This window comes from Cydia splendana, chromosome 16 (assembly GCF_910591565.1).
Source record: "Cydia splendana chromosome 16, ilCydSple1.2, whole genome shotgun sequence".
NCBI classification, from domain to species: domain Eukaryota; kingdom Metazoa; phylum Arthropoda; class Insecta; order Lepidoptera; family Tortricidae; genus Cydia; species Cydia splendana.
Window position 1 is genome coordinate 3644505 of NC_085975.1, and position 20328 is coordinate 3664832.

At 46.5% G+C, this 20328-nt stretch overlaps 1 protein-coding gene across 1 annotated transcript; it reads right to left on the reverse strand.

Annotated features, from left to right (window-relative positions):
- Positions 1–1157: 1157 nt before the first annotated feature.
- On the reverse strand, positions 1158–17780 carry LOC134798124 (MAU2 chromatid cohesion factor homolog). The gene is made up of 12 exons (XM_063770466.1): positions 17482–17780; positions 17128–17307; positions 15350–15472; positions 13518–13646; positions 11035–11143; positions 10121–10285; positions 9102–9281; positions 6641–6750; positions 5208–5309; positions 4235–4338; positions 2650–2852; positions 1158–1354 (listed from the first exon to the last, which is right to left on the reverse strand). The coding sequence occupies exons 1-12, from the start codon at positions 17704–17706 to the stop codon at positions 1161–1163; spliced, it is 1824 nt and encodes a 607-aa protein (XP_063626536.1). The 5' UTR covers positions 17707–17780; the 3' UTR covers positions 1158–1160.
- Positions 17781–20328: the final 2548 nt, after the last annotated feature.

Sequence of the window (20328 nt, forward strand, 5' to 3'; positions counted from 1 at the left end):
GGGTTGGAGTGTGTGTGTGTGGGCGGCGGGGGGAGGGCGGGCGGTGGGCCCTGCGTCCAGTGCACGAGCGCGTGCTGCGGGAGCTGCGTGGCCTGGAAGTGGTCCTTCAGGAGCGACTGTGAGAAGTTGCAGTGCATCTGGTACTAGTCCCTCACCTGACCTACGTGGGGTTGGAGTGTGTGTGTGGGCGGCGGGGGGAGGGCGGGCCGCGGGCCCTGCGTCCAGTGCACGAGCGCGTGCTGCGGGAGCTGCGTGGCCTGGAAGTGGTCCTTCAGGAGCGACTGTGAGAAGTTGCAGTGCATCTGGTACTAGTCCCTTACCTGACCTACGTGGGGTTGGAGTGTGTGTGTGTGGGCGGCGGGGGGAGGGCGGGCGGCGGGCCCTGCGTCCAGTGCACGAGCGCGTGCTGCGGGAGCTCCGTGGCCTGGAAGTGGTCCTTCAGGAGCGACTGTGAGAAGTTGCAGTGCATCTGGTACAAGTCCCTTACCTGACCTACGTGGGGTTGGAGTGTGTGTGTGTGGGCGGCGGGGGGAGGGCGGGCGGCGGGCCCTGCGTCCAGTGCACGAGCGCGTGCTGCGGGAGCTGCGTGGCCTGGAAGTGGTCCTTCAGGAGCGACTGTGAGAAGTTGCAGTGCATCTGGTACAAGTCCCTTACCTGACCTACGTGGGGTTGGAGTGTGTGTGTGTGGGCGGCGGGGGGAGGGCGGGCGGCGGGCCCTGCGTCCAGTGCACGAGCGCGTGCTGCGGGAGCTGCGTGGCCTGGAAGTGGTCCTTCAGGAGCGACTGTGAGAAGTTGCAGTGCATCTGGTACTAGTCCCTTACCTGACCTACGTGGGGTTGGAGTGTGTGTGTGTGGGCGGCGGGGGGAGGGCGGGCCGCGGGCCCTGCGTCCAGTGCACGAGCGCGTGCTGCGGGAGCTGCGTGGCCTGGAAGTGGTCCTTCAGGAGCGACTGTGAGAAGTTGCAGTGCATCTGGTACTAGTCCCTTACCTGACCTACGTGGGGTTGGAGTGTGTGTGTGTGGGCGGCGGGGGGAGGGCGGGCCGCGGGCCCTGCGTCCAGTGCACGAGCGCATGCTGCGGGAGCTGCGTGGCCTGGAAGTGGTCCTTCAGGAGCGACTGTGAGAAGTTGCAGTGCATCTGGTACTAGTCCCTTACCTGACCTACGTGGGGTTGGAGTGTGTGTGTGTGGGCGGCGGGGGGAGGGCGGGCGGCGGGCCCTGCGTCCAGTGCACGAGCGCGTGCTGCGGGAGCTGCGTGGCCTGGAAGTGGTCCTTCAGCAGCGACTGCGAGAAGTTGCAGTGCATCTGGTATGCCTCGTTCTCGCGCTCCGTGTCGCCGGCGAGCCGGTATAGATCTAGAACGACAGGAATATATTTAGATTCAGGCCAAGCTAACTCTGCACCGACCTTGCAGTGACAAAGAGTGGGGGTGTCACCGTAATCGTAAAATTTCTATAAAAAATGTGACGTTTACGATTACACTTTCATACTTAGGGTCGATTGCACCGAGCCGTCTGTCACAGTTAAAGAGCTCGCTAAATTTTAACATATGGAAAGTTTCATAGTTCACCACTGAGTGACGTTAGTCAGCCCGTCAAATGTGGGTGATGCAACCGGCCCTTAAGTCACTAGAAAACCCGTGTAAAGATAGATTAGACGGACCCTTAAACACTAATGTGTACATAACGTACTTTATACACACTTCTATCTATTACATGGCGACCTTGCCAGTAAATAACGACAACAGGATCAAACCTATAGCCGCAAATAATTTAATAGAGAACTCACATAAAAAAAATGCAATAATGCCACACATACGCCAACCTCATTGATGCAAAAGAGCGAACACAGACGCAACACACTTCCTTCATTCGTCTATTTGCGTTTGCGTCGTCTATCAGTCGCACAAATATGCTATAGCAAAGGATAGGCAATGGGGTTGGCCGGTCGAAATATTTAGCAGACGGCGCCAGCAGAGTTTGCCCTGTCAATCCCTAGAATTGTGTCATTTTTTTAAACGGAAAAGTATGCCCTAGATGCCGGCTCTTTAAGCCAAATCTCATAGAAAAACCGGCCAAGTGCGAGTCGGACTCGCGTTTCTAGGGTTCCGTACATAAGTCCGACTCACGCTTGACTGCACATTTCTAATAGGTTTTCCTGTCATCTACAGGTAAAGCACTATTTTGTGTATTTTTTTCAAAATTTTAGGCCCAGTAGTTTCGGAGATAAAGGGGGGGGGGGGGGATGGTAATTTTTTTAGCTATTTTCTTAATTGACTTCGAGCCTATGTATTTTAAAATTACAAATAAACATGTCCTTCGTCCATCTTTGGGTCACTAATTTACATATGTGTACCAAATTTCAACTTAATTGATCCAGTAGTTTCCGAGAAAATAGGCTGTGACAGACAGACAGACGCACGAGTGATCCTATAAGGGTTCCGTTTTTTCCTTTCGAGGTACGGAACCCTAAAAAGGGGCAAACTATGATGGCGCCATCTATGCAAACCTTTGACAGTTGCCAACCCCATTAAGTGATTTCGAATTTAGATTTACGCGATTATGTTGCCGAACGGGACCCATGATAATTATTGAGCCGTAGCAAAAAGCCAAGACAACACGTAAGAATGCCACAGTAGTAAGAATCATACCCTTGAGTATGGCGGAGGCCCACAGCTGCACGTGCACGTCGGGGATCTTGCTGGCGAGCTGCATGGCCGGCGTGACCATGTTCATGGACTCGCGCGAGTTGTTGATGGAGAGGAAGATGTGCCCGAGCAGCACGAGCGAGCACGACGTCAGCCGGTTCAGGTCCTCCGCATTCGCCATCTTGAGGGTCTCCCGAAGGTAACGTCTATAAAACAAAAAGGGTAATTCTACCGGAACAAATACCAAGCCTATAGTCTGTATCTTTAGGTATTTCAATAAAAGTAAACAAACAATTTGTACATTTTCGGGTAGTTATAACATTTATTGGTTAACCGACCAATTACAAAACCGCCTGGATCTGTCACTGAACGACCTGACTTTAACCTACATTATTTGATCGTGTAATGTTTTCATCTACCCTCAACTAGCTTAAGGAACTGGATTGGACACACACTCCGGAGGGGGCCCGACCATATACCTAAACAGGCCTTAGATTGGAACCCCCAAGGAAAGAGAAAGCGTGGCCGTCCCAAACAAACCTGGCGGCGTACGGTGTTAGACGAGGCGAAGAAGATCGGGAAGTCTTGGAGCGAAATGAAGCGAGAAGCTCAAGATCGATCTACACGGAGTGTCACTGTGGACGCCCTCTGCCCCATCTAAGTCAAGTCAACTGGCTTAAGGAGCCATTTGAGGGTAGATTTTGTTTACTTTTATTTAAATACCTAAAGATAAAGAGTATAACTCAAATTTAACGAAATATAATTAGAATTACGCAGGCACAAACAAACAAGACATTACATAATATAAAAGAAAACAGAATAAGATTAAAGTGCCACGAAATAGCCTCATCTCAGTATGTTGCTGGTGGCTTCCAGCGCTGATCTTCCGATGAGACCATCAAGTGAGAAGAATCACAGAAGGTAACAGACAAGGTCCAGGTGGTTCAATTACTGGCATTTAATGCAATACCATCGCCCACAACTTTTTGGACGCCAATAAGGTCCACCGATGGACAGTTAAAAATGGTTACTGTTTGTAGAGTACATTTTTAGAAACCAAGAGCATGAAAATTTGATGTTTCCCTAGATCCAAATATCAGGACTGTTCAAGAGATTACGACCTTTGTCCTATGTGATTGTATTACTGAAGCGTAGGGACACTGGTATAGTCACCTGCAATAATATGTTACTCTTCGAAGGCCGCAAAAATATGTGACACGCTCCACGCTCTTATGGCTCTACAAATAAGATCGTGTCAGATATTTTTGCGGCCTTCGTTGTGTAACATACTATTGCAGGTAACTGTACAAGTACATAGTTAAATTTAGTAGTACAGTCACTTGCAATAATATGTGACACGCTCTTATGGCTCTACAGTCACCTGCAATAAAATGTTACACAACGAAGGCCGCAAAAATATCTGACACGATCTTATTTGTAGAGCGATAGGAGTGTATCACATATTTTTGCGGCTATCGAAGAGTAACATGTTATTGCAGGTGACTGTACAAATAATATCGTGTCAGATATTTTTGCGGCCTTCGTGGTGTAATATATTATTGCAGGTGACGTGTACGTAAATACTTACTTGGCCTCGTTGTACCGCGCCTGGAAGAAGGCCTGCAGCCCTAGTACGTAGTAGGATGCGGCCCGAAGCCCGTGCGCGTAGGCAGGCAACGCCTCTGGTCGAACCTATATGTTAACAATCCGTGTTCAAAATATCTGAGATTAAAACCAACCGTAACGGCCCGCGACCGGCGACCGGCGGCGGCGGCGAACATAGATTAAGTACATTAAGTTCAAAACTAACAATATGTGGAGCTAATGTTGTCTGTAATAAATATCGGCGATCGGATCTTTCGTACCCACGTATGGGTGCCGCCGCCGCCACCGCCGGTCGCGCAATGTCGTGGCCACGCCGTAAGGGCGGTTTCAGACTAGCGTTTTATCGTCATTTATGTAGTCTTTCAAATTTAAAATGGCATTGGATTGGCTTGCTGTTATCTGTATAAGGAGACAAAATCTAACAAAAACATTATAACTTTGATGAATAAGGGGGCCAAATCATGTTTAGTTTAACTTTTTATGGCATAAGGGTGTCAACAATTATGCAACATTGAACCCTTATCACTTTAAAATAAAGTTCCAAATCAGATAAGAAATGTACTCCCTCTGCCTTGGCTAGGGCTTACACACAGAATGTATAGTCTGCAGATTTGTAACTGGCCCCGAGCCGCTAATCCTTTGTCTATTGTTAAGTAAACCGCACGTGCCTCTACTTGTAAAAAAGGGTGGTGTAATTCTCTACGGTTACTGAGTGCTGGCGAGTCGGACCAGTCTAAAATGTGTCATCGAGATGCGTTACGAAGGCGCGTTACCGGAGAGCGCACCTACACTGGTTTTTTGAGCGTTGGACTAGCCCGCGCTCAGGTGCCAATTAGAATAATTAAGACCCTTTTTTGCAAGTAAGTAGCAAGTGTGGTTTAGTTAACAATAGACAACCTTATAAGGGCTTAAACGCAGAATGTATAAGTTGAAGTTTTATAAAAAGATGACGATACCTGTTCCATTAGCTGCGCTAAGTCGTTGTCCCGCCGCCCCCGTAAGTATACAATGGCCAGGTTAAGTTTCGCGAACATCCATAAATCTCTATCTTGCGACATCTGAAAATTAAGTTCTATGTTAGTACATACATCAAAATAAGTAGACTTTATATTAATACAAATATGGTTTAGAATCGAATTAGAATTCTCATTGATATAAGGAAAAGATGAAACAAGTTATAGACCGCGGGCCAAGAGCAAATATCGTCAGTCATCGCCTCCCGCTTGATACTTTTGTCAGATGATAGTTTAGATGCTATCATGAATAAAATAATTGTCAGCCGGTTGTATCGCGGTGGAAAGACCGTCAGTTGATCATGTCCGCAAATCCATAAGGCGTTTATTGAAATGCCTGATGAAATCCTACATGCACAGTTTCATGATTTAGTTATTACTATAATAAAAAGGTACAGCGCTTCTTTTTTACATGTTTATGCAAGTAGCTGACGATCTTTCCACCGCTATACAACCGGCTGACGGTTGTTTTTATTTATAATAACATTTAAACTATCTTCTTACAAAGTATCAAACGGGAGGCGATGACAAAATGATTTTTTTTAACATGTTTCGGTGGCTGCCAGTCCTCAACCCACCAACGGAGCGCCAGCTGACGTCCATGAGGGATCATCATACATGCCGTTAACCAATATACGAGTTATCGCCCGGGAGGCGATTGGTCATGGAAATCTGTTCGTGGCTCGCGGTCCATTAAATAAAGCTGTGTATTGATTACTATAAGGTTGAATTCTAATGGTTTTGGCAACTGCCAAAGATTGCATAGATGGCGCTATCATAGCTTGCCCCTTTTTCTATGAGAAAGGGCTGGCATCCAGGGCATGAAATGCCGTTAAAAGAATTAAAAAATTTCACAATTCTAGGGATTGACAGGGCAAGCTATGCTGGCGCCATCTGCTAAATACTTCGACCGGCCAACCCTATTGTCACGATTAATCGTCGATATAGTTAGTTTGCTTTACTTCTAGGATACCCCCTAATGTTTAGGGCCACGTGCGCGTTACAAGGTGAGTCAACTAACTCGGAGTTAACAGTACAGTTTATCCCTGTATAAGCAGTAAACTCCGAGTTAGTTGGCTAACCCTGGAACTCGAAAGTGGCTCTTAGGGCCTCTTGCGCCATCCCACTAACCCGGGGTTAACCGGTTAAACCTGAAGTTACCATGACTACCAGTACAATTTGGGTTAACGGTTTAACTGGTTAACCCCGGTTTAGTGGGATGTTGCAAGAGGCCCTTAGTGTTGTATCGGGAAAAAAGTTAAAATTGTAATGGGGACATACAGAAGTACTATTGATTAAATGACCAATCGTAAATCTTATTGCAAAGCCATAAGATCTACTATAGGTATGGAAGTTAAGTTGTTGTCAGTACTCACGTGTATCGCGGTGAGGAACTGCGCCTCGGCCGCCTCCATACAATTCATGGACATCGCGTAGAGTCCAAGCAGGCAGTGCAGTGGCGGCGTGTGGGCTGCTGCGCTGGCCGCTGTGCAAGGAAAATAGGATATTAGATAATTAAACGACTACTTTATATCGATGAGTCATAAAAGCAAGAAGAGTGGGGGTGGGAGGCGTGGGAGCCTGGTAGTGGGAGGGAGTAAGGACTTGAGTTGCTACCAACACTACTGGAAGCGCATGTAATTGGTGGGAACCACGGTGAGTAGGTGCTGCTGGCACACTGCGGATTCCGCCGCACCATGCTGGCGCCTGCAGCTGTAGTGGGTGAGGGTGAAGGTGCGCGGCACAGTGGGCTCCACCGTTTTTGTAGTGATGACTTCTTGGTTTTCATGCTCCCCTTCCGAGGTCCAGAGTACTCCAGAGGTAAGGGCTCGCGGGCTTTAGTTTGGAGGCTTCTGCTCTATCCTTGGGAGTGGGGGGAGGGTATCTTACTGGTTGGTTCCACGGTGAGTAGGTGCCGGCACAGCCGGCACGGCGCGGGTTCCACTGGTAGAGCTGAAGGGGAGTGTCTTACTGGTAGTGGTGGTGACAGTAGTGCTATCTTTGTCACTCTTTACTATATGCGCTCAGATTAGAGCGCTCGCAGTAGTTTGGATACTCCCGTTGTACATAATTGGTGGGAGTTTAGAGTAGAGTCTCACCGGTGGGCGCTATGGTGAGCAGGTGCGCGGCGCGGGCGATCTCGTGCAGCGCGTGCGCCTTGCCGCCGCACACCAGCCGGCACAGCGCCGCGTGCTCCACCAGCGCCATGCGCAGCCGCCACGGCAGCGCCGCGCCGCTGTAGGGGGGAGTGTCTCACCGGTGGGAGCTATGGTGAGCAGGTGCGCGGCGCGGGCGATCTCGTGCAGCGCGTGCGCCTTGCCGCCGCACACCAGCCGGCACAGCGCCGCGTGCTCCACCAGCGCCATGCGCAGCCGCCACGCCAGCGCCGCGCCGCTGTAGGGGGGAGTGTCTCACCGGTGGGAGCTATGGTGAGCAGGTGCGCGGCGCGGGCGATCTCGTGCAGCGCGTGCGCCTTGCCGCCGCACACCAGCCGGCACAGCGCCGCGTGCTCCACCAGCGCCATGCGCAGCCGCCACGCCAGCGCCGCGCCGCTGTAGGGGGGAGTGTCTCACCGGTGGGAGCTATGGTGAGCAGGTGCGCGGCGCGGGCGATCTCGTGCAGCGCGTGCGCCTTGCCGCCGCACACCAGCCGGCACAGCGCCGCGTGCTCCACCAGCGCCATGCGCAGCCGCCACGCCAGCGCCGCGCCGCTGTAGGGGGGAGTGTCTCACCGGTGGGAGCTATGGTGAGCAGGTGCGCGGCGCGGGCGATCTCGTGCAGCGCGTGCGCCTTGCCGCCGCACACCAGCCGGCACAGCGCCGCGTGCTCCACCAGCGCCATGCGCAGCCGCCACGGCAGCGCCGCGCCGCTGTAGGGGGGAGTGTCTCACCGGTGGGAGCTATGGTGAGCAGGTGCGCGGCGCGGGCGATCTCGTGCAGCGCGTGCGCCTTGCCGCCGCACACCAGCCGGCACAGCGCCGCGTGCTCCACCAGCGCCATGCGCAGCCGCCACGGCAGCGCCGCGCCGCTGTAGGGGGGAGTGTCTCACCGGTGGGAGCTATGGTGAGCAGGTGCGCGGCGCGGGCGATCTCGTGCAGCGCGTGCGCCTTGCCGCCGCACACCAGCCGGCACAGCGCCGCGTGCTCCACCAGCGCCATGCGCAGCCGCCACGCCAGCGCCGCGCCGCTGTAGGGGGGAGTGTCTCACCGGTGGGAGCTATGGTGAGCAGGTGCGCGGCGCGGGCGATCTCGTGCAGCGCGTGCGCCTTGCCGCCGCACACCAGCCGGCACAGCGCCGCGTGCTCCACCAGCGCCATGCGCAGCCGCCACGGCAGCGCCGCGCCGCTGTAGGGGGGAGTGTCTCACCGGTGGGAGCTATGGTGAGCAGGTGCGCGGCGCGGGCGATCTCGTGCAGCGCGTGCGCCTTGCCGCCGCACACCAGCCGGCACAGCGCCGCGTGCTCCACCAGCGCCATGCGCAGCCGCCACGCCAGCGCCGCGCCGCTGTAGGGGGGAGTGTCTCACCGGTGGGAGCTATGGTGAGCAGGTGCGCGGCGCGGGCGATCTCGTGCAGCGCGTGCGCCTTGCCGCCGCACACCAGCCGGCACAGCGCCGCGTGCTCCACCAGCGCCATGCGCAGCCGCCACGGCAGCGCCGCGCCGCTGTAGGGGGGAGTGTCTCACCGGTGGGAGCTATGGTGAGCAGGTGCGCGGCGCGGGCGATCTCGTGCAGCGCGTGCGCCTTGCCGCCGCACACCAGCCGGCACAGCGCCGCGTGCTCCACCAGCGCCATGCGCAGCCGCCACGGCAGCGCCGCGCCGCTGTAGGGGGGAGTGTCTCACCGGTGGGAGCTATGGTGAGCAGGTGCGCGGCGCGGGCGATCTCGTGCAGCGCGTGCGCCTTGCCGCCGCACACCAGCCGGCACAGCGCCGCGTGCTCCACCAGCGCCATGCGCAGCCGCCACGCCAGCGCCGCGCCGCTGCGGGCACCCACTAACGTCACCGAGTCCGAGAACCCGCTCGCTGTAACAACACACAATAAACATTGTGGATAAGTCTTATTAAGTCCTATACAAAAAAAAATCGGGCAAGTGCGAGTCGGACTCGCGCACGAAGGGCTCCGTACCATATAAAAAAAAAAAACAAAAAAAAAAGCAAAAAAAAAAACGGTCACCCATCCAAGTACTGACCACTCCCGACGTTGCTTAACTTTGGTCAAAAATCACGTTTGTTGTATGGGAGCCCCATTTAAATCTTTATTTTATTCTGTTTTTAGTATTTGTTGTTATAGCGGCAACAGAAATACATCATCTGTGAAAATTTCAACTGTCTAGTTCGTGGTACGGTGGTACGGTACGTCGTACGGTTCGTGAGATACAGCCTGGTGACAGACGGACGGACGGACGGACGGACGGACAGCGAAGTCTTAGTAATAGGGTCCCGTTTTACCCTTTGGGTACGGAACCCTAAAAACTAAAGCGTGACGTACTTTTATTCGCTCACGCAATAAAAGTACGTCACGCGCAAGTCCCGCCGGCGCTCCGCTTTCCCCCTTTTAACTCTACTCTCTCTCTCTCTCTCTCTCGCCAGCGAAGCAACGCGCCGCACTCTCGCCCGCTCTCATCACGCTCCGCTGCAATGGGACGAAGCCTTCAACGAGACAAGCAGATCCATACAGAACAAGTAGCCACGTGAAGAAATATCTGAGCGAAGCAAATCAATGGTAGTAGACATGTGTCACCCAAGAAATGCCTCACATAAGTAGTGTGTGCATTTATCTTGGTGATTGCAATTTCTTCGTGAACCAGCTCGTTCCGTGTGAAGGCATATTTAGTAGAAAACCGACATAAAGGAAGACATACCAGTCAGCTTGTCGATCTGTGCCAGTGCCTTCTCCGTGTACTTGTGTGCCTTGTCCATATAGCCGGCCTGCGCCGAGTGCATGACCGTTACTAAGTACACTAGCACGTATAGCTGCTGCCGCGACAGCCATACGAATGATTCGCCTGGCGCGGTACCGCATACCGCTGTAACACACACACACGTAAGTAACACGTCCTGGCTGGATATACATATTATAGGAGTTGAGTAACCGGCCGAAATATAAAAGGCCTCCCTATAATTACCATCAAATCGAGGAAATAAAGCCTAAAAACTAATAATAACATTAAATTTCAATACCTATATCCGTGCTTCGAGTGCTATGTTGCACGAAATACCATTACACTCCCCTTGAATGTCTCGCTGTGGCCGATAGTGATGTTGTATTATAAGAAACGGAAGTAAAAATTATGTCATAATAGTAAATGCCATCAGGCATTCATTTGTATTTGTACCTTTTTTGACATGCAATAAAGTTTAGGGGTGAATTACAAATAAATAAATATTACCAAGCATATTTGACAAAAAACCTTATTTAAACTGCAACAAGTTTGTTTCACCAGTGTTAAACTATAAACTCAGTAACCCAGAGTTGAATCTCAGAAAACACGGGCACTCTAAAAACCACTTGTCCAAACTCCGTGTGCTAACAACCTTAAGCAACACTTCTTGCCGAATGGTGTGGTAAATGTGTCCACTCTCTCCCAGAAACTGTTGTTAGTGCGCCGTCGGTGAAAACTTTCAAAAGTAGACTAGATACACATATTAGAATATTAAAAAGTGCAAAAAAAATACAAGGGCTTCAATATACACGCGTCAGCTCCAAGAGCTGCGAGTGTATCAAAATAATTAATAAAAAGTAAAAAATCACAACATTGGCAACTTATGCACTCACTATCATCATCAGGCCACGCAGGGGCCATGATTGTCTGAATGCTTTGCTGCAGTTGTTTCAAGCAGGGCTTCACGCTCTTCACCTGCCCAGCCATTAGGAAGTGGCATACCTAGAAAAAAGTGTATAAAAAAGTTAATGCACAAATTAAAAGACAGGCAGAGTCATCTCTACCTGTAGGCCTAACACATGATTGGCGCGACAGTATCTCGCGGCGAGATAGACTACTGCTCATTTTCTAACTATGTTAATTAAAAAGGGACGGGTAGTCTATCTCGCCGCGAGATACTGTCGCGCCGATCATGTGCTAGCCCGGCTGCATGGCATTTGCAATCACACAATGTTGAATCAACCTCCAATCTCATTAAATTCAGTTTTATGTAGTTCTTGCTGGTATTTGCAAGAACGAGTTCAAAAATAAATTACTTGAAACTATAGTCCACATTCCATAAATTACTTGAAACTTGTTTATGTATTCCACGAAAACAGAACGATAGCGCCATCTTAAGTGCGTGCAGAGCCATCTAGCGACAAAAGTTGTTACTAAAATTGTTAGTAGTAGCAAAAAGAATAGATAGTATAGAGGGGTCCTGTCATAGTAAATTTTGTAGTCACAGTAAATTTACTGCCATCTATCGACACACGACCAAAACTCAAAATGAAAACGTATAAAACTATCAAAACATTAATATATTTGGATAAATGAGCTTATTATTTTTATATCATTTTGACCCATGTTCATTCACTGATACCTATGTGTTAAAATTGTTAAATATGAAACGGTGTCGTCACCGCCATCTAGCCGAGGATAGGCCAAAGGTGTGTGAGCCATCTGTCCGAGAATGACTTTTTCTTGACATCCGAGGCACGTTTTTTCCTTAGACTTTATTCATCTTATACGGAGTTACATATGTCTTTGGTAGTAGCAAGTAGTACAATGTAAGCATACAATACAAGCTGTGTTGTTGTAGTTTCACAATTTTAGTTTAGGAATAATAGAGGGTGTTTTTTTAGAGGTATACAAATTTTAAATTAAATAAAACCCGTATAAATATCATTGTCATGGTATTGGTTTTGTATAAAAGATATTCCTATGCCATTAGTGCTTAAAAACCATTTCGGGCATATGGCAATGGGCCATATATTTAAGTGACACTAATAAGATATGGATTAAAAATGTCTGAATAAAGTAATTTATATTTTACAAGCTTTTATTTAGTTTCACCTGACCGTTGTCTGTCTGTCGGTCTGTAATCAAATCTTGCAAGTTAAATTTGATGCACTTCCCGGTTTCCGATTGAGCTGAAATTTTGCATGCATGTATAAATCAGATGACAATGCAATATTATGGTACCATCGAGCTGATCTGATGATGGAGACAGGAGGTGGCCATAGGAACTCTGTGATGAAACAACGCAACCTAATTGTGTTAGGGGTTTTTAGAATTGTCTTGATGAGTATTAGTTGTCTGTCATAAGAAAAGTACAGTCAGCGATAAAAGCTTGTACCAAAAATGAATTTTTGCCAAAAACTTTTTTAACAAGCTTTTATTTATACCTTTAAACAACCAATTCTTGTATATACATTTATTTTATATACATATTTCGAGGATCTCGGAAACGACTCTAATGATTTCGATGAAATTTGCTATATAAGGGTTTTAGGGGGCGAAAAATCGATCCAGCAAGGTCCTGTCTCTGGGAAACGCGCATTTTTGAGTTTTTATACATTTTCTGAGCAAAGCTCGGTCTCCCAGATATTTTTTTATTTATTACCACACCACACTACGGCTGGCTCGGTCCGGATGTTCTCTTCTGCAGGTCCATTTCTCAACCGATTCTCGTGAAACGTCTTGAGCAAAATTGAAATATAGATGTATTTTTTTGCCCTTTCGTATTTTAAAAAATGTTAAAAATGGCGGAAATTGGCATGAAGCACTTAAGAGCCAGTAAGTTCTATGACGCTTAAGACCATTGTGACTTTGCTGTGCTAAATGACTCAGTTTCAAAAGGAAAAAATTAAATTATTTCCTTTTTATATGCGTTAGCCACTGATATATTTGAAATCAGTACCAAGCCAAGGAGTTCCGAGGTACCATTCCAAAAAAAACAGTTGAATTGATCACCTCACTCTTTTATGAAGTCCGATAAAAATAATTTAGACATTGTTAAGCTTAGGTATGTTGAGATGGTTTGGACATGTGGAAAGAATGAGTGAAAGAAGGCTAACAAAGAGAGTGTATAAGGGAGAAGTGGAAGTGGGAGTTGGAAGGGGTAGACCTCGGCGGACTTTCTCTGATCAGATCGGGGAAATCCTGAAGAAAGGTCAGGTCAAGACCACCATAAATCGGCGAGCGTGTATGAGGAATGTTATGAAAGTGAAGGAAGCGAAAGAGGTATGTCACGATCGCAGCAAGCGGAAATCCGTGGTCTCTGCCTACCCCTCCGGGAAATAGGCGTGATTATATGTATGCATGTTATGCTTACTTGTAATACCAAGAAGAAGACTTTGAGATACTCCTTCTGGTGTGGACTTCCCGTCCAGGAGTCTACTAGGTGGCCTGCCTGGTTCAGCAGTGGTAAAACTTCTTGGATTTTCTTATCTATTAACAGCAGCTGAAAAAAAACAAATGTGATAATGACTTTGGAAAACTGGCATCAAAAAAGGTTAATACAAGATATTAACATTGATATTTGCAACATCAACATCAAACCACTTAATTTTCATATAAAAACTCAAAAATTACTTTTCTTGTTTTGTATAACCTCCTTTTTTTTGGAAGTCCTTTATGTAAAAAGTAAAGTATTTTTTTTTTAAGTTATGTTTTAATCCTGGGTATAATATATAGGGGGCACAGACCAACCCCTATAGACATAGCTTATAGGACGACTCGCGGCCTCCACTCGTGCGAGCAATAGCGCTTATAAAATATTTCACGCGCGCCGCTCCGATCAGTTGCGTCCAAATTCACGACCTGTTAACAGTGTGCGCGTGTTTACGAAAATAAATCGCAATTTATTCAAATCATGGGATTTTGCAGTGTGAAATGGTGTGGCAAGTCATCTAAGACTTCCAGTTATAAAACAGATGGAATAACATTCCACAGGTAAGTCAAAATCACTATTTCGTTGAAAATTATTTCTTGTCCGCGGGGTTCATTTTATACTGGTCAATATGGTTGTACTGAGCGGCAGTGAAGTAGCCCGTCCTTTTCCGTCAACTTGAAAATGCAATGTGCTATCCCTTTCACGTCAACAACTAGTGATGTGACGGTGATGGTTTTGTCAATTGCGGTAAATTCGTGCTTTCGCTCGAACCATATTGTACCATTTTAAGAAATGTAAAAGATAATTGTGATTCTCTTTCATTTTTAATTGAGAATAAATAAAATTGATCTGTAAAATCTATAGTTTTAATTAGGTAGTTGGTAGTTTATCTTAGTGGGTATATGTAGTATGTAGTTTAGTTTTTAGTTAGTAGTACCATTATTGAGGTAGCATCAAAATAAGAAAATGATCATATTTTAGCAGGTTTTCAGAGCAACGCCCATGTGACATTCTCCTAGTTGCAAGCGCCATTAGTTAGTAGTATAGTTTCCATAGGCTGCGTTTGCCACCAAAGTGTATTTTTGAAATTCATGATTGATTTATTAATAATAAATGAATGATGTAATTTTTTTTAAGAAGCCAGGTGAGCAGTTAGGTCACGAGATGGACCTGATGATGAACTTTGAAGAAGTGCAAGGGAACTCGGTGATGGTTTGTGATAGACACATGTTGTGTGGGTTTGTTAGAATCCTCTAGGTGAGCAGTACGGTGGGGGGGCAAGAGATGGACCTGATGATGAACTTTGAAGAAGTGCGAGGGAACTCGGTGTTGGTTTGTGATAGACACATGTTGTGTGGGTTTATTAGAATCCTCTAGGTGAGCAGTAAGGTGGGGGGCCACGAGCTGGACCTGATGATGAACTTTGAAGAAGTGCGAGGGAAATCGGTGTTGGTTTGTGATAGATGATTTTTTTAAATATGCATTTTCAATACCGTCAAATCAGGTAACTATAGTCCTTAAGTACAACTATGGTCCCATTTTTAACATTGATTCTTAACAAGCCTTTATGATTAGTACTCATTACATTTATTTTGGAGCTTAGATACACTAATGCTCTTTGTATATTAAATATTCATTATAATTTGAAAAATACTCAGGTATATTTTACTGGAACTTGAATTTGGACCAATAGTTGTAAGTTGTGGACTAAAGTACCTGATTTTACGGTACATTACATTCTAATTTCGAAATGAATAACCAGGTGAACTTACCATTACCCTACTGAGCAGGAAGAGTACCCTTGTGTACGCTGCATTGGAGATCTGGGCGTAGTCCACTCCCACTCCCAGGAGACTACTGGCCACTTCATACTCTCTTTCCGTTGCGTGGATTTGCTACAATAACAGATTATTTTTAAGTAAATTGCTACAGACAATTTCTGTTTCCTTTTCTCTTCTTAAGGCCCGTCTCCATATCGCGCGGCAAGCTATCGAACATTGGCTCGCGCGGCAGCCGCGCGCAGGATACCGGGCTGCCGCGCGCGCCGACTCGATCATTGGCGCGCGAGCCCCGCGCCCGCGCATAGAACCATTCATTGTCGGTGTTTCGACGCGCGGCAAAGGAATGATCGCGCGCAGTTGGGACGGGTGTGTATATATTTCAGTTGACTCGCGCGGCCGCATACATGGATAATGAAAAGTGTCGTACTTTAATTGAATTATACGGCACTAAATAGTTTCTATGGAACAGTAAATGTAGTGATTATCGCAACAGGTCATTTTTAGGGTTCCGTACCCAAAAGATAAAACGGGACCCTATTACTAAGACTTCGCTGTCCGTCCGTCCGTCTGTCTGTCACCAGGCTGTATCTCACGAACCGTGATAGCTAGACAGTTGAAATTTTCACAGATGATGTATTTCTGTTGCCGCTATAACAACAAATACCAAAAACAGAATAAAATAAAGATTTAAATGGGGCTCCCATACAACAAACGTGATTTTTGACAAAAGTTAAGCAACGTCGGGCGTGGTCAGTACTTGGATGGGTGACCGTTTTTTTTTTTGCATTTTTTTTTCAGTTTTTTTTTTCATTATGGTACGGACCCCTTCGTGCGCGAGTCCGACTCGCACTTGCCCGGTTTTCTATTTGGCTATACTTCGTTCCGAATAATTTATTTTTGTGATATAATGTGGTCGATCGTCGGATCGCCTGCCGCGCGTAATCAAGATGGTGCCGAAATTGGCTCGCGAGCCAAAATACAGGTTTGCCGCGGTCGAACATTGCTCGCGCGGCCGCCGCGCACTATCGAGACGCGCCTTTAGACACATGTTTTTAACAATCAAGTTTTAAATAAATAAAAATAAATAACACTTTCAATGTGTCTGATTAGGTATATCAACATTAGGTGTTTTAGCTTTAGGTATTTCGTGTATTAGGTAAATCGCTTTTAGATATTTCGAGCATTAGGTGTTTCAACTTTAGGTAAATTGACCATAGGTATTCTGACCTTAGGCAAACCAATTGTAGGTGAAACGTGCATTAGGTAATTCATTCATTAGGTGTTATGAGCTTAGGTTAATTGATCATTAGGTATTTTAAAAAATTGGTGAAACAAGCATAGGTGATTCAACATTAGGTAAATCGATTTTCAGTATTCTGATATGTAACCATAGGCTCACAGCAACATACATCATTTTTGATAACTTAGTTTAAATCTTAAAGATCCAGGAAGAAAGTTGATTCAAAATACTTATCTTTCTGATACTTAAGTAACTCAGTTTTAAATCAATTTAAAAAAAAAAATTCACATATGTAGAACCACTAGAAAAATCGAAATGTAGAAATTCTACTATTATAATGTATTCAACCAATATATGTACCATATCAAATCAGACACTAACAATTATATTTAATTTAAGTTGTTTCAACAAAATTCTCAACATAGGTGCGGCACAACAACAAAGTCAGGAAGATCAATATTATGATACAAGACCATAAATTCATTTGTTATCAAGTAGAATACTATATTTACTTGTTTATAATACTTACTGCCAGTTGGAATATTAGCCTGCAGTGCCAGTAAACACTGTGTTGTGATAACTCAATCGCCTTGCGAAGGATAGGTTTGGAGTGAGTAGGCTGGCCCTGCTGCTCAAACAGCTCCGCCAGCACACTCGCCGCCTCAAACTTGACGTCATCGAACCCATTGATAGTCTGAGAGAGGCACCACTGCAACCAAAACACATTAATGACCCACTTATGCACCATTGTTTACATCCTATGAGAAACTTGTCACATAAAAAAATGTGACGAAATAACATTAAGGTTATACACCATAACGGTACATGATGTCTGTCACTATTTACACGATTTATCACTCGAATTGTCCCTAAATATACTTACACTCTGCTCTAAATGCGTCCTCGCCAAGTCGATGTTTTTAGTGTGTGTCAAAAGGATATTTCCAAGTTGTAAATGAGTTCGGGCCTCGACCCTTTGGGGCGGTTTAAAATTAAATACAGCTTGTAGGCACTGAATACAACTTTTTATGTCAGGAGGATTTGATGTTCGGAAATGTTCTGCTAAACCAAGTAAAGATATATACCAAGCGTCCTGCGTTGACGCCATTTTGACATTTCTGCTTGGAGGGAACTGTGTTGCTAGGCTTTAGCAAAAATAATTTGAAGTAATCTAATGGCTGCGTTCAGGATTTTATTAACGCTATAACAGACTACCGCACCGGACCGCGACCTTGGCAGGCGTGGCTCACTCCGCGATTTCGTCGCTTTGCTACAGGTAGCTAAAAGTACATCCGTTCGGCCCCAATGGGGTTGGCAACTGTCAAAGGTTTGCCTAGATGGCGCCATCATAGCTTGCCCCTTTTTCTATGAGATTTGGCTTAAAGAGCTGGCATCCAGGGTATTAAAAAAACAAAAATTTGACACAATTCCATGGTCTAATAACTTCATGCCCTGACCGTCATCCTTGTCGAACGCGTGTTAATTGTTATTTCCTTCTCGCTCAGTGTCAGCAGTCGCAATGTTTTCCAAACTTTTCACGCCGTAAGCTTGGTAATTAATGTGTAACTGTGAATTAGTTTTTCAAACGTTTGTCTTGTATAGATAAATAAAGTTTAATTTAATACATTAGATTTGTTTTATTTTACTATGTTTCTACATGAATAACTTAAAATTAATGCCGTTAAAATAATTTTCACCGTTGGTTAAAATTCTCCCACATTTCAAAGTTTGAGAACCTGTAAACAGCATGATGACGTAGGCGCGTGTCAGTTAGGTCATACGCGAATCTCGGAATGGAGTACCAGGCGGAGTATATTATTATACCATGACACAATTCTAGGGATTGACGGGGCAAGCTATGATGGCGCCATCTGCTAAAAACTTCCACCGGCCAACCCCATTTTGGGGAAAGCCATAAGCCGCGCGTGGCGCTGTCGCCACCTAGCGGCCATATCTGTGCTGATCGTAACAAACGCGTTTTGTTAGAGAGTGAGTCTTCTGTACCTAGTACCATGGTATAATAATATACTCCGCCTGGTACTCCATTCCCGTCTTTTCTAGGTCACCTAACTGACACGGGCCTACGTCATCATGCGACAGCGCTATATGATAATATGCGATAGCGCTATATATAGCGGCCATGTTGTTGTGACGTAAGCCCGTGTCACTCTGGGAATGGAAGACCATGTTTTATTAGACCATGCCTAGTACTATTATTTATTCTGTGACCTTGGTGCGATGTAAATATCTCTTGAATCTTGCTCTAACTTATAGCTGCGTCCTTAACGCACGTACGGCACACAGATGGTAGTATCCTATAGCGTGCGTTCGTGAGGGACAAAACATACGCAATATAATACTATGATTGGTCGAATTTATTTGTTGCCCACCATAATCCATTGTATAGTTTTATTTTTCTACTGACAAGTATATATTTACGGTGGGGAATAAAAAAAAAGTGAGACTGTGACAAGGACAAACAATAATAGCGCTTTCGCTGTTACTCCTAAACATTTCCGCCCACCCCTCATGACTGATCCAGTTAAATACTATATTGATTTATCAGTACCGCTACTTGACACTAGATGGTATGAGTGTCGTAACAAACTCAGTCTATTGTTCAACAATTTACAACTAATATTAGCTGAAAACTGTTGAGCATTAGACTTTTCATTGAATAATTTTACGGTTTCCTCACTTGTTTTAAGTCACTCACGCGACATGTTTTGTTTGTATTCAATGTTAGTATGTCTCACTTAAAGTTTAAATTCGATTAGACTTTTCGTTTGTCGCGACATCTATAAGTGTCAAGTAGCGGTACGGTACGGTACGAGCTTACGAGCTGTGGTCGAGACACGAGACGAGCAGAGAGTGTCATTACAAGCGGTTTATAGCCGGTTTAGATTCGCGGCTCGTGGCTCGGCTCGCGGCGCGTCTCGTGGCTCGCCTCGAGCGCGTAAGCCCGTCGAACTAATGATTACACTCTCGTCTCTTGGCTCGGCTTGTGGCTCGTCTCGAGGCTCGTAAGCTCGTCGAGCTGATATAAACACTAACGGCACGGCATAAGGTTTATAACGCAATGACAAGCCGAACGCGAGTGTAAAAGCAAGCGCGCGTCCCGCGCGAGCCCCTTTGGCTCGTGCCCAAAAAACCGCTCCTCCACGCAAGCAAAGCCACGAGACGAGCCCACCGCTTATGTACACTTGTGTCTCGTGGCGCGGCTCGCGCGAGAATGTAAGCCGCTTGTTACATTCTTGATTCTTGGTCATCATTGTTGTTGATTTTTGGTGTTCAGACGAACACCAAAAATTTTGTCGAGTAAATTTGTAAGAGTGGTGGGGGAAGGCTCACTCGCCAGAAAAAATAGAATAAAATGGATAGACCATTTCACTGCCTAATCTACTCGAATAAATTGTTGGTGTTCAGACACGTAATACTCACCACTCAACCACAGTATAAGAACAGTAGTGAATCTTCATAGAAATGTGCCGCTGCCGGCTTGAATGTGTGCGTGCGCGACGGGCGCCGTGTACGCACGCGCTGCCACGCACACATTAGCATAATATACGGGGGAATACGGTGGCGGCAGTGTGGGCCGTACCGCGACTGTGATCGCGCGCATTCGAGTACGCTACCCGCCCGCTCGCATTTGTCTGCTCTGACGGTACGCCTTAATTTTTTTGATCATGACTATGAACAGATGCAATAGTATAAGTAAGGTACTAGATTG